The sequence below is a fragment of the Caretta caretta genome, chromosome 13, assembly GCF_965140235.1.
Source record: "Caretta caretta isolate rCarCar2 chromosome 13, rCarCar1.hap1, whole genome shotgun sequence".
NCBI classification, from domain to species: domain Eukaryota; kingdom Metazoa; phylum Chordata; order Testudines; family Cheloniidae; genus Caretta; species Caretta caretta.
This window is the reverse complement of record NC_134218.1, coordinates 34520372-34534339: the sequence shown is the minus strand read 5'-3', so window position 1 is coordinate 34534339 and position 13968 is coordinate 34520372. Positions and strand designations below refer to the sequence as shown.

The window sequence follows — 13968 nt, the reverse complement described above, 5'->3', positions numbered from 1 at the left end:
TCCGTGGCCAAAACCTGCCCGCTGGAGCCCCCTGAGCCTGGTCAGTTACAGCTGAGAGAGTGGGGCCACTTGGGGCACGGCTGGGGCCACTTGGGGCACGGCCGAAGCCCCGGTTTGATCTCTAGGTCTGTGTAGAGGAAGCTCCTTTCGCGTATGAGGAGAAAGCACCAAGGGGCTGGCTGGAGAACTGAACATCTGGGTGCTGACAAGTGGCACAATACTCCTGCTCCTCACAACTATGGGTGTCACTGAGCCATTGTGCATGTTCCCTCGCTGTGCGAAAAGGTCTCGAGAAGGTTTTTAAAGCAGGAGTGTCCAGCTCCTGGGCTGGGTTCCATGCTCCCTGACGTCAGTGCGAGCTTTGCCAGGAGATCACCGGCACAAGACAGCCTGGTTGTAGTAACTCAACTTTCACGGATGTCCCCGTTCCATCACGGTGAAATAGTTAATGCTGACGCTGAAGGGTTGCTTCTTGGCTGTAATGCTGACACTGCAAGGAGATCAAGAGAGAACTGCAGGGTTCATCCCTCGGAGTCATTGTTTCAGGCCCTTTGCAAACTCAGGCAGGCGTGGCTGAATCAGATACACGCCATTCAGGTTTGGAAAGTTTTCTCTGCAGCCATGAGGGCTAGAAAGAAGCTGACTTTCTGTTTTCAAACGACAGCAGAGACGCCGCACGCTCGGAATAAATCATGTGGGTCACATAAATGCCTCATGGAGGATGCATGTCTGACATCCCTGCTTTAAATCAAGCATGATTCAGGATGCTCAATTTCAGAGGCACTGCTGGGTCTTCTGTACCACAGATCAGAACATTTTGTGGGGAAAACAAAGTTGTTTTATAGGAGATAAAAAATACTGGTTTCAGAGAGTAAAACTGAGCAGAAAATGGAAATTCTGGCCAATGAAAAATTTCCAAGATTTGGACGTTTTGATGCCTTCTGTTTCAGCACAAAACTCCATTATTTTGAAATTGTTCATGACATTAACTTTAAAGAAATAATTTTTGAGTCCATCGAAACATTTCCTGTCAACAAAATAGCAATGTTTCTTTCTGATTCCAAGCTTTTACTTTTCCCTTTTAAAACTTTTTTTTATGAAAAGCGAAGTTAGTTTGGGACTGAACAGTCATTTCGAAACAAAAAACTGAAACATTCTGTACCAAAAATGTCACTTTTCTAAATAGAGAGACAAAGTGGGTGAGGTAATATGTTTAACTGGACCAACTTCTAAAAGATATTACCTGCCCACCTCATCTTTCTAGTAGCCTGGGACCGTAACAACACAGCACACAACTTTCTAAACACTTTTTTTCTATATTTTTCTAAATTAAATGTTGAAACTGACCCAGTTTTGTGAAATTTTTGTGTTTCAACAAAATGGGCATTTTTCCATCAGAAAAAAAAATTCCCCCAAATTTTCCAATCAGCTCTATCAGAGAGACTGAAGAAAAATTACACCCTCTCCTGATAAATCAGGTGTCATTAAGGAGGTGTGCGCACACACACACACCCACAAATTAAACAAAATACACCTACCACATATTCTGTTTTCCTTTTGCTGGTTTCTTTTCCATCTCATCATTTTCAGGCCACAGAGACCAGCTGCCCTAAGCAGCAATCCCTCGAAAGCAGGGCTGAAATTATTCCAGGGGAAATGTTAAAAACAAATGTCCTGGCTGGCAGCAGTAGCAGGCTGTTGGCCTGTGTGTGGAGTGGACACTAGAGGGGGCTGTGCAACACTTGTTAGAAATGGCTCATGCAGAATCAAGCATGACGTGCAGAGGTTTTTGCTTATGAGACAAGACATCAGGCGTGGTTTAGTCACACGGCCTGGATATTCCTGGGGTTTGGATTAGCCCTCCTGCCGGGGGTTAAGGGACACAGAGAGAGAGAGAGACACAGAGAGAGAGAGACACACACACTCATAGCAGGGCCCATCCCCTACAGCCGGGGGTGCAGGGACATGTACACACACACGCACACAGAGCAGGGCCCATCCCCTACAGCCGGGGGTTCAGGGACACACACACACACACACACACTCACACAGAGCAGGGCCCATCCCCTCCAGCAGGGACACACACACACACACACACACACACAGACAGCAGGGCGCATCCCCTCCAGCAGGGGGCACAGGGACACACACACACACACACACACAAACAGACACACACATAAGCGCACAGCAGGGCCCGTCTCCTCCAGCAGGGACACACAAACACACACACACACGCACGGCAGGGCCCGTCCCCTCCAGCAGGGGGCTCAGACACACTCACGCACGGCAGGGCCCGTCCCCTCCAGCAGGGGGCTCAGACACACACACACACGCACGCACGGCAGGGCCCGTCCCCTCCAGCAGGGACACACACACACACACGCACGCACGGCAGGGCCCGTCCCCTCCAGCAGGGGGCTCAGACACACACACACACACACACACGGCAGGGCCCGTCCCCTCCAGCAGGGACACACACACACACACACACACGCACGGCAGGGCCCGTCCCCTCCAGCAGGGGGCTTAGACACACACATGCACACACGCATGGCAGGGCCCGTCCCCTCCAGCAGGGACACACACACACACACACGCACGGCAGGGCCCGTCCCCTCCAGCAGGGGGCTCAGACACACACACGCACACACGCATGGCAGGGCCCGTCCCCTCCAGCAGGGGGCTCAGACACACACACGCATGCACACACACAGATTGCCGTGTAACCTTGATCCTGTCCCCAATGCCGTGGCTGGGGCAGGCCTTGTTGACCTCCTGCAGCCACTGTAATGCCTGCCAGCACTTGCGGAACGGCCGTGTGAGGAACCCGTGGGCCAGGCCACCCGCCGTCGCTGCTGGCAGCCAGTCAGGACCCGTCCGTGGTCTGGCTCTTTCCAGTGCCCCGGTCGGGGCAGTTGAACACAAGCGAACTGTTGCTGTCCTGACGGCAGGCACGAGACGGGGATACCAAGCCCAGCCAGGCTGAAAATACTCACAACACCTTGGGCAGCCTGTCTGGGGAGGGGCAGCTGGTCACATTCGCCCCCTCCCTTGCCATGACAGACACTTACGGCCAGGTCCCCAGCTGGTGTGAACCAGAGCTGTTTAATTGGGGTCCAAGGGTCAGGCCCCCATCAGGACTGATTGGCACAAAGCAGAGAAAGGGAAATACACATGCCCCCTGTAGCGTGGTTAGCGCTTGCCCCATGGATTTAGCATCAACGGGATACAGGTGTTTACTCCTGGGAGTGCATTTGCGGTGACGATGCTGAGCGTCCTCTTGCGCCCCAAGACAACTGCTTATGTGCATGGTCTCATTGTGCGAGGTGCTGCACAAGTGCACTGGGCGAGACAGAGCTCACAATCCCACAGCCAGCACCGGCACAGAGATAGAGCTGGGGGTGCCCAGAGCCTGCGCATTTCAGTAGGGATAAGATCTTGGAGGATCTTAGCGACGTTGTGCCTCAGTTTCCCATTTGTAATAAGTGAATGACAGCACGTGCGTCCCTACCTCACCAGGGGTGTGACACGGATGCCTGCAGTAAAGACAGTGCGATGCTCGGATGCTATGGAGAGGGTGCTGTATGAGACAGGGAGGCTGAGCGTCTTACGCATTCCCGTGACGCCAGGTTCCGGGGCTTGAAGAAAAGCATCAAATAGCATCAATTGATTCTCAATCGAATTGGGAGGGTCACCATCTCTGGTGAGCGGTCATGGGAGCATTTCTTTTCCAACTTTTGTCGATTTCAGATGTCACAGTTGTGGGAAATAATAGGACGCTATAATTGTTTAATGCCCATAGACGGTGAGATGCAAAAAGTTAACGCTCAATAAACCATCACAACCCTGCTTCTCAACGTCACGTATCCAAACATACAAAGTCGACGTCCTTCGATCAAATGCAAAGAAGTTCTCCGGCTGCGTGACTTTGCCAACCTGTGCCTGTCGAGTATCAGCGAAGGAAAGAGTTTTTCACATGTGTGTGCGGTGAAATTGACATTTACCGATATTTACAGATTAAATTCTGATCTTTCCAGGGCATCAGATGAGATAGTCATAAGGGCCCCATCTGGCTTGGAATCTGGGAAGTCTTTTGAAGCGTGTGACCCAGGACTGCACAGCATGGGGCTCTAGCTCTGTCTAGCAGCCAGAGTTTCTTACGTTGGCCTAGCCTTTAGCTTTAGATCCGCAAATTCAATCCACCCCCCACCCTGCGGCATCACCTTTCCTGCAGACAAATTATCGAAATGACTTACCAAGGCCACACAGAGATGGGAAACAAACCCAGGTGCCCTGAGACATGGGATTATCTGCCCCTGTGACCCCCTCTGGAGAGAGCCCGCTAGTGGTAAATGCCAAGGAGGTAATTTAATCCCTGCTGGTGTGGAGACCAGCAAAGGACCATGAGTGATTTTTGCCCTCTGGGGTGCACAACTTGGAAGCGGATGCAGTTGGGCAGGGACTGTGTATGCTGCTGGGACGGGCTAGGCAGCTGTTGATCCCTGGAGGGCTTGTTCTAGCCCAGCCCCAGGTCACGGGCACTGGCTGCTGCAAAGGGAGATGGGTCCTTCCCGCGCCAGGGGCTGGTTCTCAACCGGCCCCAGGGCAGAAAAGCCAGTTGGCTGCAGGGAGACTTTCCTCTCTGGGGCCTGTCCAGGGCAGGTTCAGGGAGCCAGGAATGGGAGACAGTTTTCTGCCTTTGTAACCCACTGGCCCCCCTGCCCCTCCCAGAGTGGGGGCTAGACCCTGACTCCCAGCTCCTCCCCTCACCCATGAGGCTCTATTCCCCTGTGAGAGTCAGCATAGAACCCAGGAGTCCTGGACCTCAACCTCCCCTGCTCAGACCCACTAGAACCCCCCTCCCCTCCCGTCCCCTCCAAGAACTGGGGAGAGAACCCAGGAGTCCTGAATCCCAGCCCTCCTTCTCTAACCAGTCAGGACCCACTCCCCTCCCCAGAGCTGGGGTAGAACCCAGGAGTCCGGGCAGCTGCTCCAGTAGCCTGCTCCATGCGCCTGTAGGCCAGCGGCCAGTGACCCCTGGGCTGTTTACTGTGTGGGGTCTCCAGGCAAACCCCAAGCTCTATCTTTGTGGACATTCCTGCTCCCAGGGGTGGTTGGGGTTTCCCCGTGGCTTTCCCTTCCCAGCGCCCTTGTGCAACGGGGTCATGGAGACCAACAATAGCTGCTGATGAGCCACAAGCAAACACTGGGTTTGTCCTCGTGGCAACTGCTTATCACAGCTCCGGGAACTAGCCCTGGGGATCATTGCTCTGCACCATGTGACACCTGGAGGGCCCACCCTGGGGTCAGAGCGGCCTGTGGCTGCGGCCCCTCATGCCCATTCCCCTTGGCAGCTTCCTGGCACTTGGCAGCCCAGGATTGCTCTCCCTGTGCCGCAGATGGGGAAACTGAGGCACAAAACTCCAGAACGGGTGTGGCCACAGCCAGGTGAATGTCAGCGAGCCGGCCTCTCGGTCCTCCGCACTCCAGCCACTGCACCCCAGTCTCTTCTGGGGTAGAACGCAGCAGTCCTGACCTCTAGTGCCCACTGCTTAATCTTTTAAATCCTCCCCCCTCCCAGAGTCAGAGACCGAACCAAGGAGTCCTGGCTCCCAGCCCCCTTCCACTAACGCACTAGACACCACTTCCCTCCCAGAGATAGAACCCAGCAGTCCTGGCTCCCAGCCCCCCCCTCTCTAACCACTAGACCCTACTGCCCACCCACCCAGAGCCAGGAGAGAACCCAGGAATCCTGGCTCCCAGACTCCGCCCCCTGCTTTAACCACCAGGCCCCATTCCCCTCCCAGAGGCCCGGGAGGGAACCCAGGTGTTCTGGTGCCCCCCACCAAGTCTTCTTCCTTTGATTTGAATGGGACCTGAGCATGCAGCTGTCTTAGGCCCCATGTCTGCACGTGAGGGCTGATGTGCTTAGGAGAGGGGAGTAAGGGGGTATGGGTGAAGGGGGGGAGTGGGGAACAGGGGTGCTGTGTGGGGTCTGTGCTATCTGTTCCCAGGCATTCCTAGATAACAGCCAGCAGGGAGCTGGCGCCTTTTCATCAGGAGATCCCTTGGCAAACAACCCGCAAGGGGGATGGGGTGGGGGGAGGATAACTAAAATATAGGACAGGGAGCCAGGACGCCTGGGTTCTCTCCCTAGCTCTGGGAGGGGAGTGGGGTCTATCGGTTAGAGTGGGGGCAGGACTCCTGGGTTCCCTCCCCAGCTTTGGGAAGGAAGTGGGGTCTAGTGAGGTAGCATAGGGTGGGGGGATTGGGAATCGATTCCTCAGCTGGGGACCGGAGGGGGGGCGGCGTAGTGGGTTAGAATGGGGTGGGGGGGTCAGGACTCCTGGGTTCCAGCCCCAGTTATGGGGTAGTGCTGGGTTGAGGGGCACTGTAGGGTGCACAGTGTCTCAAGCTACTGGCCAAAGCCCCATTGCTCCAGAAATCCCTACCCCACCCAGAATCCCTGGGCCCCTCAGTGGGAGGAGCTTCCCCCATCCCCTCCTCCCCACCCCCCAGCTGCCCAGACAGGCTGTATATAACAGGGACAGAGGGGAAGGAGCCTCGGGGATGCTCAGCTCTGCTGGCAGCTGGATCCATCTCTGACGGGAGCTGCAGGACTCAGGTGAGCTGAGAACAGATCTTAGCAAGGGGGGAAATGCAGATTGACTCAGGCGTGGGGGAGCAGAATCCAGCCCTGACCCCATTGCAGACAGGGTTAAGGTGTGCAGATTCCTGGGTCTATCGCCGGCCCTCGGAGGGCAGAGAGAGGCTGTCTACACATGAAATGCTGCACCTTTACCACTGGACTGCCTGGGTGTAAACACTACCTCTGCCCCCAGAGGGGCTTGCCCACCATTGTCTGCAATCCACCGACCCGAGGGGCCCGACGTAGCCCTGCCTGCAGCGGGGGTCAGGTTGGCACAACTACGGCACTGGGGGAGGGGTGGATTTCCCCTGACAGATGGAGCTATGCTGAAGTATGTCCCCAGCGTACACCAGCCTGGTGTGCAGGGGGTTGGTGGTGGGAGGCTGGGATCCCAGCACTGCCACTAACTTCCAAAGTCTGTTCTCGGTGACCTAAATCTGGAGTTTCAGAGTAGCAGCCGTGTTAGTCTGTATTCGCAAAAAGAAAAGGAGGACTTGTGGCACCTTAGAGACTAAGGTGCCACAAGTCCTCCTTTTCTTTTTGTAAATCTGGAGTGAAGCCACAGGAACTTCTCCAGCTGCACACTGGGGCAGGGGTGCCCCTCGTGCCCATGATACAGTAAAGCTGCCCTTCCCCGCCCCCACCCTCTGCTGCCCCTCGTGCCCATTATACAGTATAGCCGCCCCTTCCTCACCCCCGCCCTCTGCTGCCCCTCGTGCCCATTATACAGTATAGCCGCCCCTTCCCCACCCCCACCCTCTGCTGCCCCTCGTGCCCATTATACAGTATAGCTGCCCCTTCCCCACCCCCGCCCTCTGCTGCCCCTCGTGCCCATTATACAGTATAGCCGCCCCTTCCCCACCCCCACCCTCTGCTGCCCCTCGTGCCCATTATACAGTATAGCTGCCCCTTCCCCACCCCCGCCCTCTGCTGCCCCCACTGGCTGCGATTTGCCGCTTCAGGCCAATGGGGGCTGCAGGAAGTGGCGCGGGCCAAGGGACGTGCTGGCTGCCCTTCCTGCAGCCCCCATTGGCCTGGAGCGGCGAACCACGGGCAGTGGGAGCCGCGATCGGCCGAACCTGTGGACGCGGCAGGTAAACAAACCGGTCCGGCGCACCGGGGCTTTCCCTGAACAAGCAGCGGACCGGCTTTGAGAACCACTGCGTTAGAGGACACAGCTCCGCCATGCCTTACGGTGTCTTGTTCTTGCAGGCCTGCCCTGCTGCCGCAATGTGTCTCTCTTGGGATGGACTCAACCTGCTCTTATTCCTGGTGCTGGCCTGGTGCCTGGCCCCGCCTGCCCACTGCCAGGGCCCGCGCTACGAGAAGTTCCTGCGGCAGCACCATGACCACCCGCGGACCAATGCCGGGCGGGATTACTGCGGAGCCATGATGCAGCGCCGTGGCATGACCCGGCCCTGCAAAAACATCAACACCTTCATCCATGCCCCCAAGGCCCAGATCCAGGCTGTCTGCGGCTCCGGGGGCATCGAGTACTGGGGCATGCGGCGCAGCCGGGCTCAGTTCCCCGTCACCACCTGCTCGCTGAAGGGTCCCCCGTGGGGCCGGTGCAGCTACCTGGGCCACGCCAACCACAGATTCCTCGTCATCACCTGCGACCCGGCAGGCTGGCCCATGCACTTCGACGAGAGCCACATCATGTGATGGGGCCGGGCACCACCGCCCTGCTCCGTGTCGGCACAGAACTGAGTTTTCGGCCATGCATTGTGTAGAATGGGCCAGACCCCGGCTAGTGTGAATGGGCCGCAGCTCCATGGAGTCAATGGGGCCAACCCCCCAGCTGGTGTGAATGGGCCAGATCTCCATTGAAGTCAATGGAGCTAGCCCCCCAGCTGGTGTGAATGGGCCAGATCTCCATTGAGGTCAATGGGGCCAACTCCCAGCTGGTGTGAATGGGCCGTAGCTCCACTGGGGTCAATGGGGCCAACCCCAGAGCTGGTGTAAATCAGCACCACTCCATTAACACTGGCACCATGGGAGCAGCACTTCCAAGCCATGCAGCTCCCGTCCGGTGAGATTTGCTCCAGAAACAAGCCCAGGACTGCATGGGTCAGGCAGGCTGCCTGGTCATTCACCCCGCTGTGTGTCTCTGGGTGGCCTGGACACCAGACACGCTGCAAAAGGCGGGGTGTGCGGGGAGCTGTCGGTGTGTGTGTGGGAGCTGGGTTGCGGGGTGGGGACGAGTGCAATGCAGACAGCGGGGAAGGCACATCCGGCTACACTCAAATGTCCTGTCCTTGCTCTGCTCCTAACTCAATAAAGGCTCCCTTCTGCAAAGCGGCTGTGCTTGTGTTTCCCCAGTGCCATTTCTCTTCCTTCTCCTTGGCCTAGAAACCCCCCCGGTTCCTCAGGGCTACATCTGCACCTGCTGTACACCAAGGTCGCCCCACCGGGAGTCAGTGGAGTCAAGCCTTCTACGATGCTGATTGGGCCCTGGGGCAGGGGACTGGCTGGCTCAGTGGGCACGGGGAGTGGAGCACGGGGTCTTTTCCTTCTAGGGGGCGCTGGCTCCCATCTGCCCCCAGGGCAGGGGACTGGCTGGCTCAGGGGGGTGAGGAATGGGGCACAGGGCTTTTCCCCTCTAGGGGGAGCTGGCTCCACTCCAGCCCCAGACGTGGCTCAGGGGGGCAGGGTATGGATTATGTCTCCTTTCATAGTCTCCACCTTCCCAGCTGACACCACTCCTGTCGGTCTCTGGCCGGTACCTTTTTCATGGATTTGCCAGCCACAAGGCTCCCTGCTCCTCAGGCGGCCTGACCTGGCCAGGGCCCTGCCCCCAGCCATTCCTGAGCCTGCCCACTCCTCCCTCTTAGCTGGGCCCCTGGTGCAGCTGCCAGAGGGTGGGACTTGGGGCTGCTCCAACGGGCAACGTGGCAGCTGGTTCTGGCGCCTGGAGAAGGACAATGGGCCGGTGACCTGTGCGTTCAATGGGGAGCTGAAACAATGGGGCCGGCCTTGGGCGACTCCACTAAATCGTCCTCCGGGGGGTCACCTGCCCCATGGCAGCCTTGCCAAGCCGGATCAGCCCTTGGGCTGGGCGGGGTGGCATCCTGTCTCCACAGTGCTGGTCCTCAGAAAGGAAACCCACTTACTGCTGTGCCTACCTCGGCCAAGCCCTCCCAGCAGGTCAGATTCTGCCCCAAGACACCAGACTTCCCTTGGTGGGAAGCGATCAGGGCTCCTGACAGTCCCTGGCTCTGGCCCAATGGGACGTCCTGAGGAATTGGCCCTTCAGCAGTAAGAAGCTCTCCAGCCGTACAGGCCCAAGGGTAAGGCCCTGGACTGGAAGTGGAGACACCTGAGTACAGCGGTGCTCCCTGTGTGATTTAGCGGGCAGATTTTTCCCATCCCCATTGGCTTTAAAGTCAAAATCGATGGGGAAAAAGGGTCCAAATCCCTCCATGGCTTGGAAAGTCTCAGTGTATTTTTTTTTAAATAAAAGCTTGGTGCCTCAGTTTCTCCATCTGGAAAATGATGCCAGCCTACTACAGCTCCCGCCTGCAGGGCCCCCGTGGTGCCCATGCGCTGTGCAGACCCCGACTGAGCTCAGGGCCCCCTTTGTGCCGGCTGCTGCCCAGGCCCCGACCGAGCTCAGGGCCCCATAGTGCTGGGTTCTGTTATGCACTCGCAGTAACAGACAGGCCTCGTCTCAATTTGCTCACAGTGCAAGGCTAGGGTTTTCAGAGAAGTTTGAGGCTGCTAAGCAGCCTATGCAGAGAAACAGTGGGAGAAAGGAAGATGATTATCTGCCCGTGTGGGGAAACTGAGGCATGGGGAGGCCAAGGGACTTGACCAAGGGCTGGGACCATGACCCAGGTCTCCCACCTCCAGGCCAATGCCTTAGCAGCCTCCTTTGCCGTCAAGAGGTTTGAAGCCTGGTACATGGAGCCCACCATGCCTTCCCCTAGGGATCACCTAGCAAGACCCCGTGTTCCCACCCCAGCCAACCCTGCTCCTGGCTTCGGAGGTTGCCAAGCTCCCTAGTGCTGGAAGGAGCTGGCTCAAATAACTAGCCGGTGCCCAGTGCTCACTGGCTTCGTGCCCCCACCCAACATCTCCGGCCTGGGCATATGAAACTGGCTCGAGGGAGCCCTCTCTGGCCAGCCAGGCTGTATATAAGGGGCACGTGCCAGGCTGAAGTCTCAGACGCTCAGCTCTAGACCCTGTGCTCCAGCAGGAGAGAAAGTAAGTCCCCACCAGGTAAGTCAGAGATTGGATTAAACCCAGGGTGGGGAGCAGGGCCGGAGGGGGAGGGGGAGTGGGCGAGGGTGCCCACCTCAGCCAAAAGAGAGGCTGAGAAGGTGATCAGGTTAGTGAGGGATCTGGCTAATGGGAGCAGAGCTCTGGCCCTTCCCCAGTCCCCTGAGACCAGCTGGAGAGAAAGGGACAGAGAGACCAGCCCAGAGGGACAGACAGCCACAGCTTTCAGAAAGATGCTCACCTTGGCAGGTACACACACACTCAGGCAAGACACAGAGTGGGGCAATCAGATGTCCCGATATTAGGGGCTTTGTCTTATATAGACAAATATACCATCACCCCCCCGCCCCGAAAAAAAGTTTCCCAACTTTTCACACTTGCTAACACAGACAGGCAGAAACACTGAGCGCGGTGAAAGCCAAAGACCTTGGCACATGACACAAATGAAGAGCCAGACAGACAGAACCCAGAGAGAGACAGATGCAAATTGATCCAGAGAGGCCAGGCAGGGAGGGGCTTGAAGCCAGGACTCCTGGGTTCTACCACTTGCTCTAGGAGGGGAGTGGGGTCTAAGGTTATAGCAGGGAGGGCTGGGAGCCAGGAGTGGGGTCTAGTTGTTGGAAGGGAGGGCGGGAGGCTGGGCATCAGGACTCCTGGGTTCTATTTCTAGCTCCTGCAGGGCGTGTGTGACTCCAGACAGTCACTTAGTTTGAGATTTTCCAACTGCTTAAGCAATTTGCGCAGCCAATGCCCACTGAGGGAAGCCTTAGAAACCTCAGGCTTGGTGTCTCTGTGCTTCAGTTTCCCACCCATACTGCAGCCACACGGCTATGCCCCATGCTCACGGGGTCAGCCCAGGGGGGGCCTCTCCCTTGTGCCGTGGCGGGGGGCACATACTGAGCCAAACGGCCCTGCATGATGTTGCAGGTGGCGATGGGCTCTCTGAAGGGCACCGGCCCCCTCTTTCTGGCGTTGCTGGTGGCCTGTCTGCTCCTGTGCGCCTCAACCCAGGGCCCGCGCTACCAGAAGTTCCTGTGGCAGCACCATGACAACCCCCGGACTGATGTCGGGCGGGATTACTGCGGGGCCATGATGCAGCGCCGGGGCATGGCCCAGCCCTGCAAAGACATCAACACCTTCATCCACGCTTCCCGGGCCCAGCTCCGGAGCGTGTGCAGGGACGGGGGCACGCTCTACCAGGGCATGCGTCGCAGCAAGAGGCCGCTGGCCGTCACCACTTGCGAGCTGAAGCGGACGCAGGGTGCCCGGTGCATCTACCGCAGCCATGCGGCCTCCAGGTACATTGTCGTTGGCTGCAACCATGGCATGTGGCCAGTGCAATATAACGAGAAAGCGTGAGCCACGCCAGAGCCCCGGGAAGCCCTGGACGCAGCTGCCCCAGGCCTGGAGGCAGGAGGGGCCGTAGGCTGCATTGAGTTGAGTTTGCCCTTCAGAGCTGGGAATAAAACACATTTACTGGAACAGAAGTGGCTGCGAGTGTGTGAGAGGGTCTGGAGAGGGCGCTGTGGGGTAGGAAGTGGGGAGCAGGGCTCAGCAGGGGGAGCTCTCCCTTAGCAGTTAGTGCTGGCCCCACCAGGGGCACTGTGGGGCAAGGAGCTAGGTGGGGCTCAGTAGGGAGCGCTCTCCCCTAGCAGTCAGTGCTGGCCCCATTGCTGCTGTAAGGGGCACTGTGGGGCAGGGAGTGGGGTGAGGGGGTTCAGTAGGGGACGCTCTCCCCAGCAGTCAGTGCTGACCCCAGTGCCCCGGTGTAATGCTAGGGGGTGCTATGGTGCAAGAAGTGGGGCAGGGGGCTCAGTAGAGGGTACTCTCCCCTGGCAGTCAGTGCTGGCCCCAATGCCTGTGTGGCACTTGGAGGCACTGTGCTGCAGGGACCAGGGCGCGGGGGCTCAGTTGGGGGGGTGCTCTCCCCTGGGAGTCAGTGCTGCCCCAATGCCCCTGTGAGGCTAAGGCGGGATTTGATAGCTGCTTTCAACTACCTGAAGGGGGCTTCCAAAGAGGATGGATCTAGACTGTTCTCAGTGGTAGCAGATGACAGAAGAAGGAGTAATGGTCTCAAGTTGCAGTGGGGGAGGTTTAGGCTGGATATTAGGAAAAATGTTTTCACTAGGGGGGTGGTGAAGCACTGGAATGGGTTACCTAGGGAGGTGGTGAAATCTCCTTCCTTAGCGGTTTTCAAGGTCAGGCTTGACAAAGCCCTGGCTGGGATGATTTAGTTGGGGATTGGTCCTGCTTTGAGTAGGGGAATGGACTGGATGACCTCCTTAGGTCCCTTCCAACCCTGATGTTCTATGATTCTATGATTGCCAGGGGGTTTTGTGCTGTGGGGAGTGGGGAGCGGGCTTAGCTGGGGGTGCTGTGTTGCATGGAGTGGGCTCAGTAGGAGGTGCTCTCTCCTGGCAGTCAGTGCTGACTCCAATGCCCCAGTGTGGTGCTAGGGGGCGCTGTGCTGCAGGGAGCGGGGCAGGGATCAGCAGGGGGTGCTCTCCCCTGGCAGGCAAGGCTGGCCCCATTGCAGCACTATGGGGTGCTGTGCTGCAGGGAGCCGGATGGGGGCTCAGTAGGAGGTGCTCTCCCTGGGCAGTCAGTGTGGTCCCCATAGCAGTGCTATGGGACACTGTGCTGTGGTGAGCGGGGCAGGGAGCCAGTAGCCCAGCGCAAGGATGGCCAGAGACTCCCCTATAGCCCAGCGAGTGGGGCGGGGGAGGTTGGGAGAGAATGAAAGTTTCTGAATCTACCAGCACCTGGCCTCCCTCGCTCCATGGCTAGGACACGGGCTCTGTAAACCCAAGGACCCAGCTGGCACCTGGGCCACATATTTGTTTCACAGATGTCAGAGGATGCGATCTTCTAGCCCTTAAAAGCAAGGCAAGCAATTACTTGGGGCCACAGGGATTTTTCAAAGGTGAATTAGCTCTGCCCTTCGAGACACACAGCCCCGGGAAATTTCCTCTTCCTCTTTACAGTAATTGATGAGAGATTCCCATTCCCAGAAATGCACACTTCTACTGGGAGTGGATCGGGCACCATGACCCCTCCCGTGTGCAGGCTCCCCTCACACTCTGCCTTGCTTGATG

At 57.6% G+C, this 13968-nt stretch overlaps 2 protein-coding genes across 2 annotated transcripts; both read left to right on the top strand.

Annotated features, from left to right (window-relative positions):
- Positions 1-7879: 7879 nt before the first annotated feature.
- Positions 7880-8404, top strand: LOC125622641 (ribonuclease-like). The gene has a single exon (XM_048820770.2). It carries the CDS (start codon positions 7883-7885, stop codon positions 8315-8317), a length of 435 nt encoding a protein of 144 aa, XP_048676727.2. The 5' UTR covers positions 7880-7882; the 3' UTR covers positions 8318-8404.
- A 3402-nt stretch (positions 8405-11806) lies between these two features.
- LOC125622509 (ribonuclease-like) lies at positions 11807-12232 on the top strand. Its single transcript, XM_048820599.1, has one exon. The coding sequence runs from the start codon at positions 11807-11809 to the stop codon at positions 12230-12232; it is 426 nt and encodes a 141-aa protein (XP_048676556.1).
- The last annotated feature ends 1736 nt before the right edge of the window (positions 12233-13968 follow it).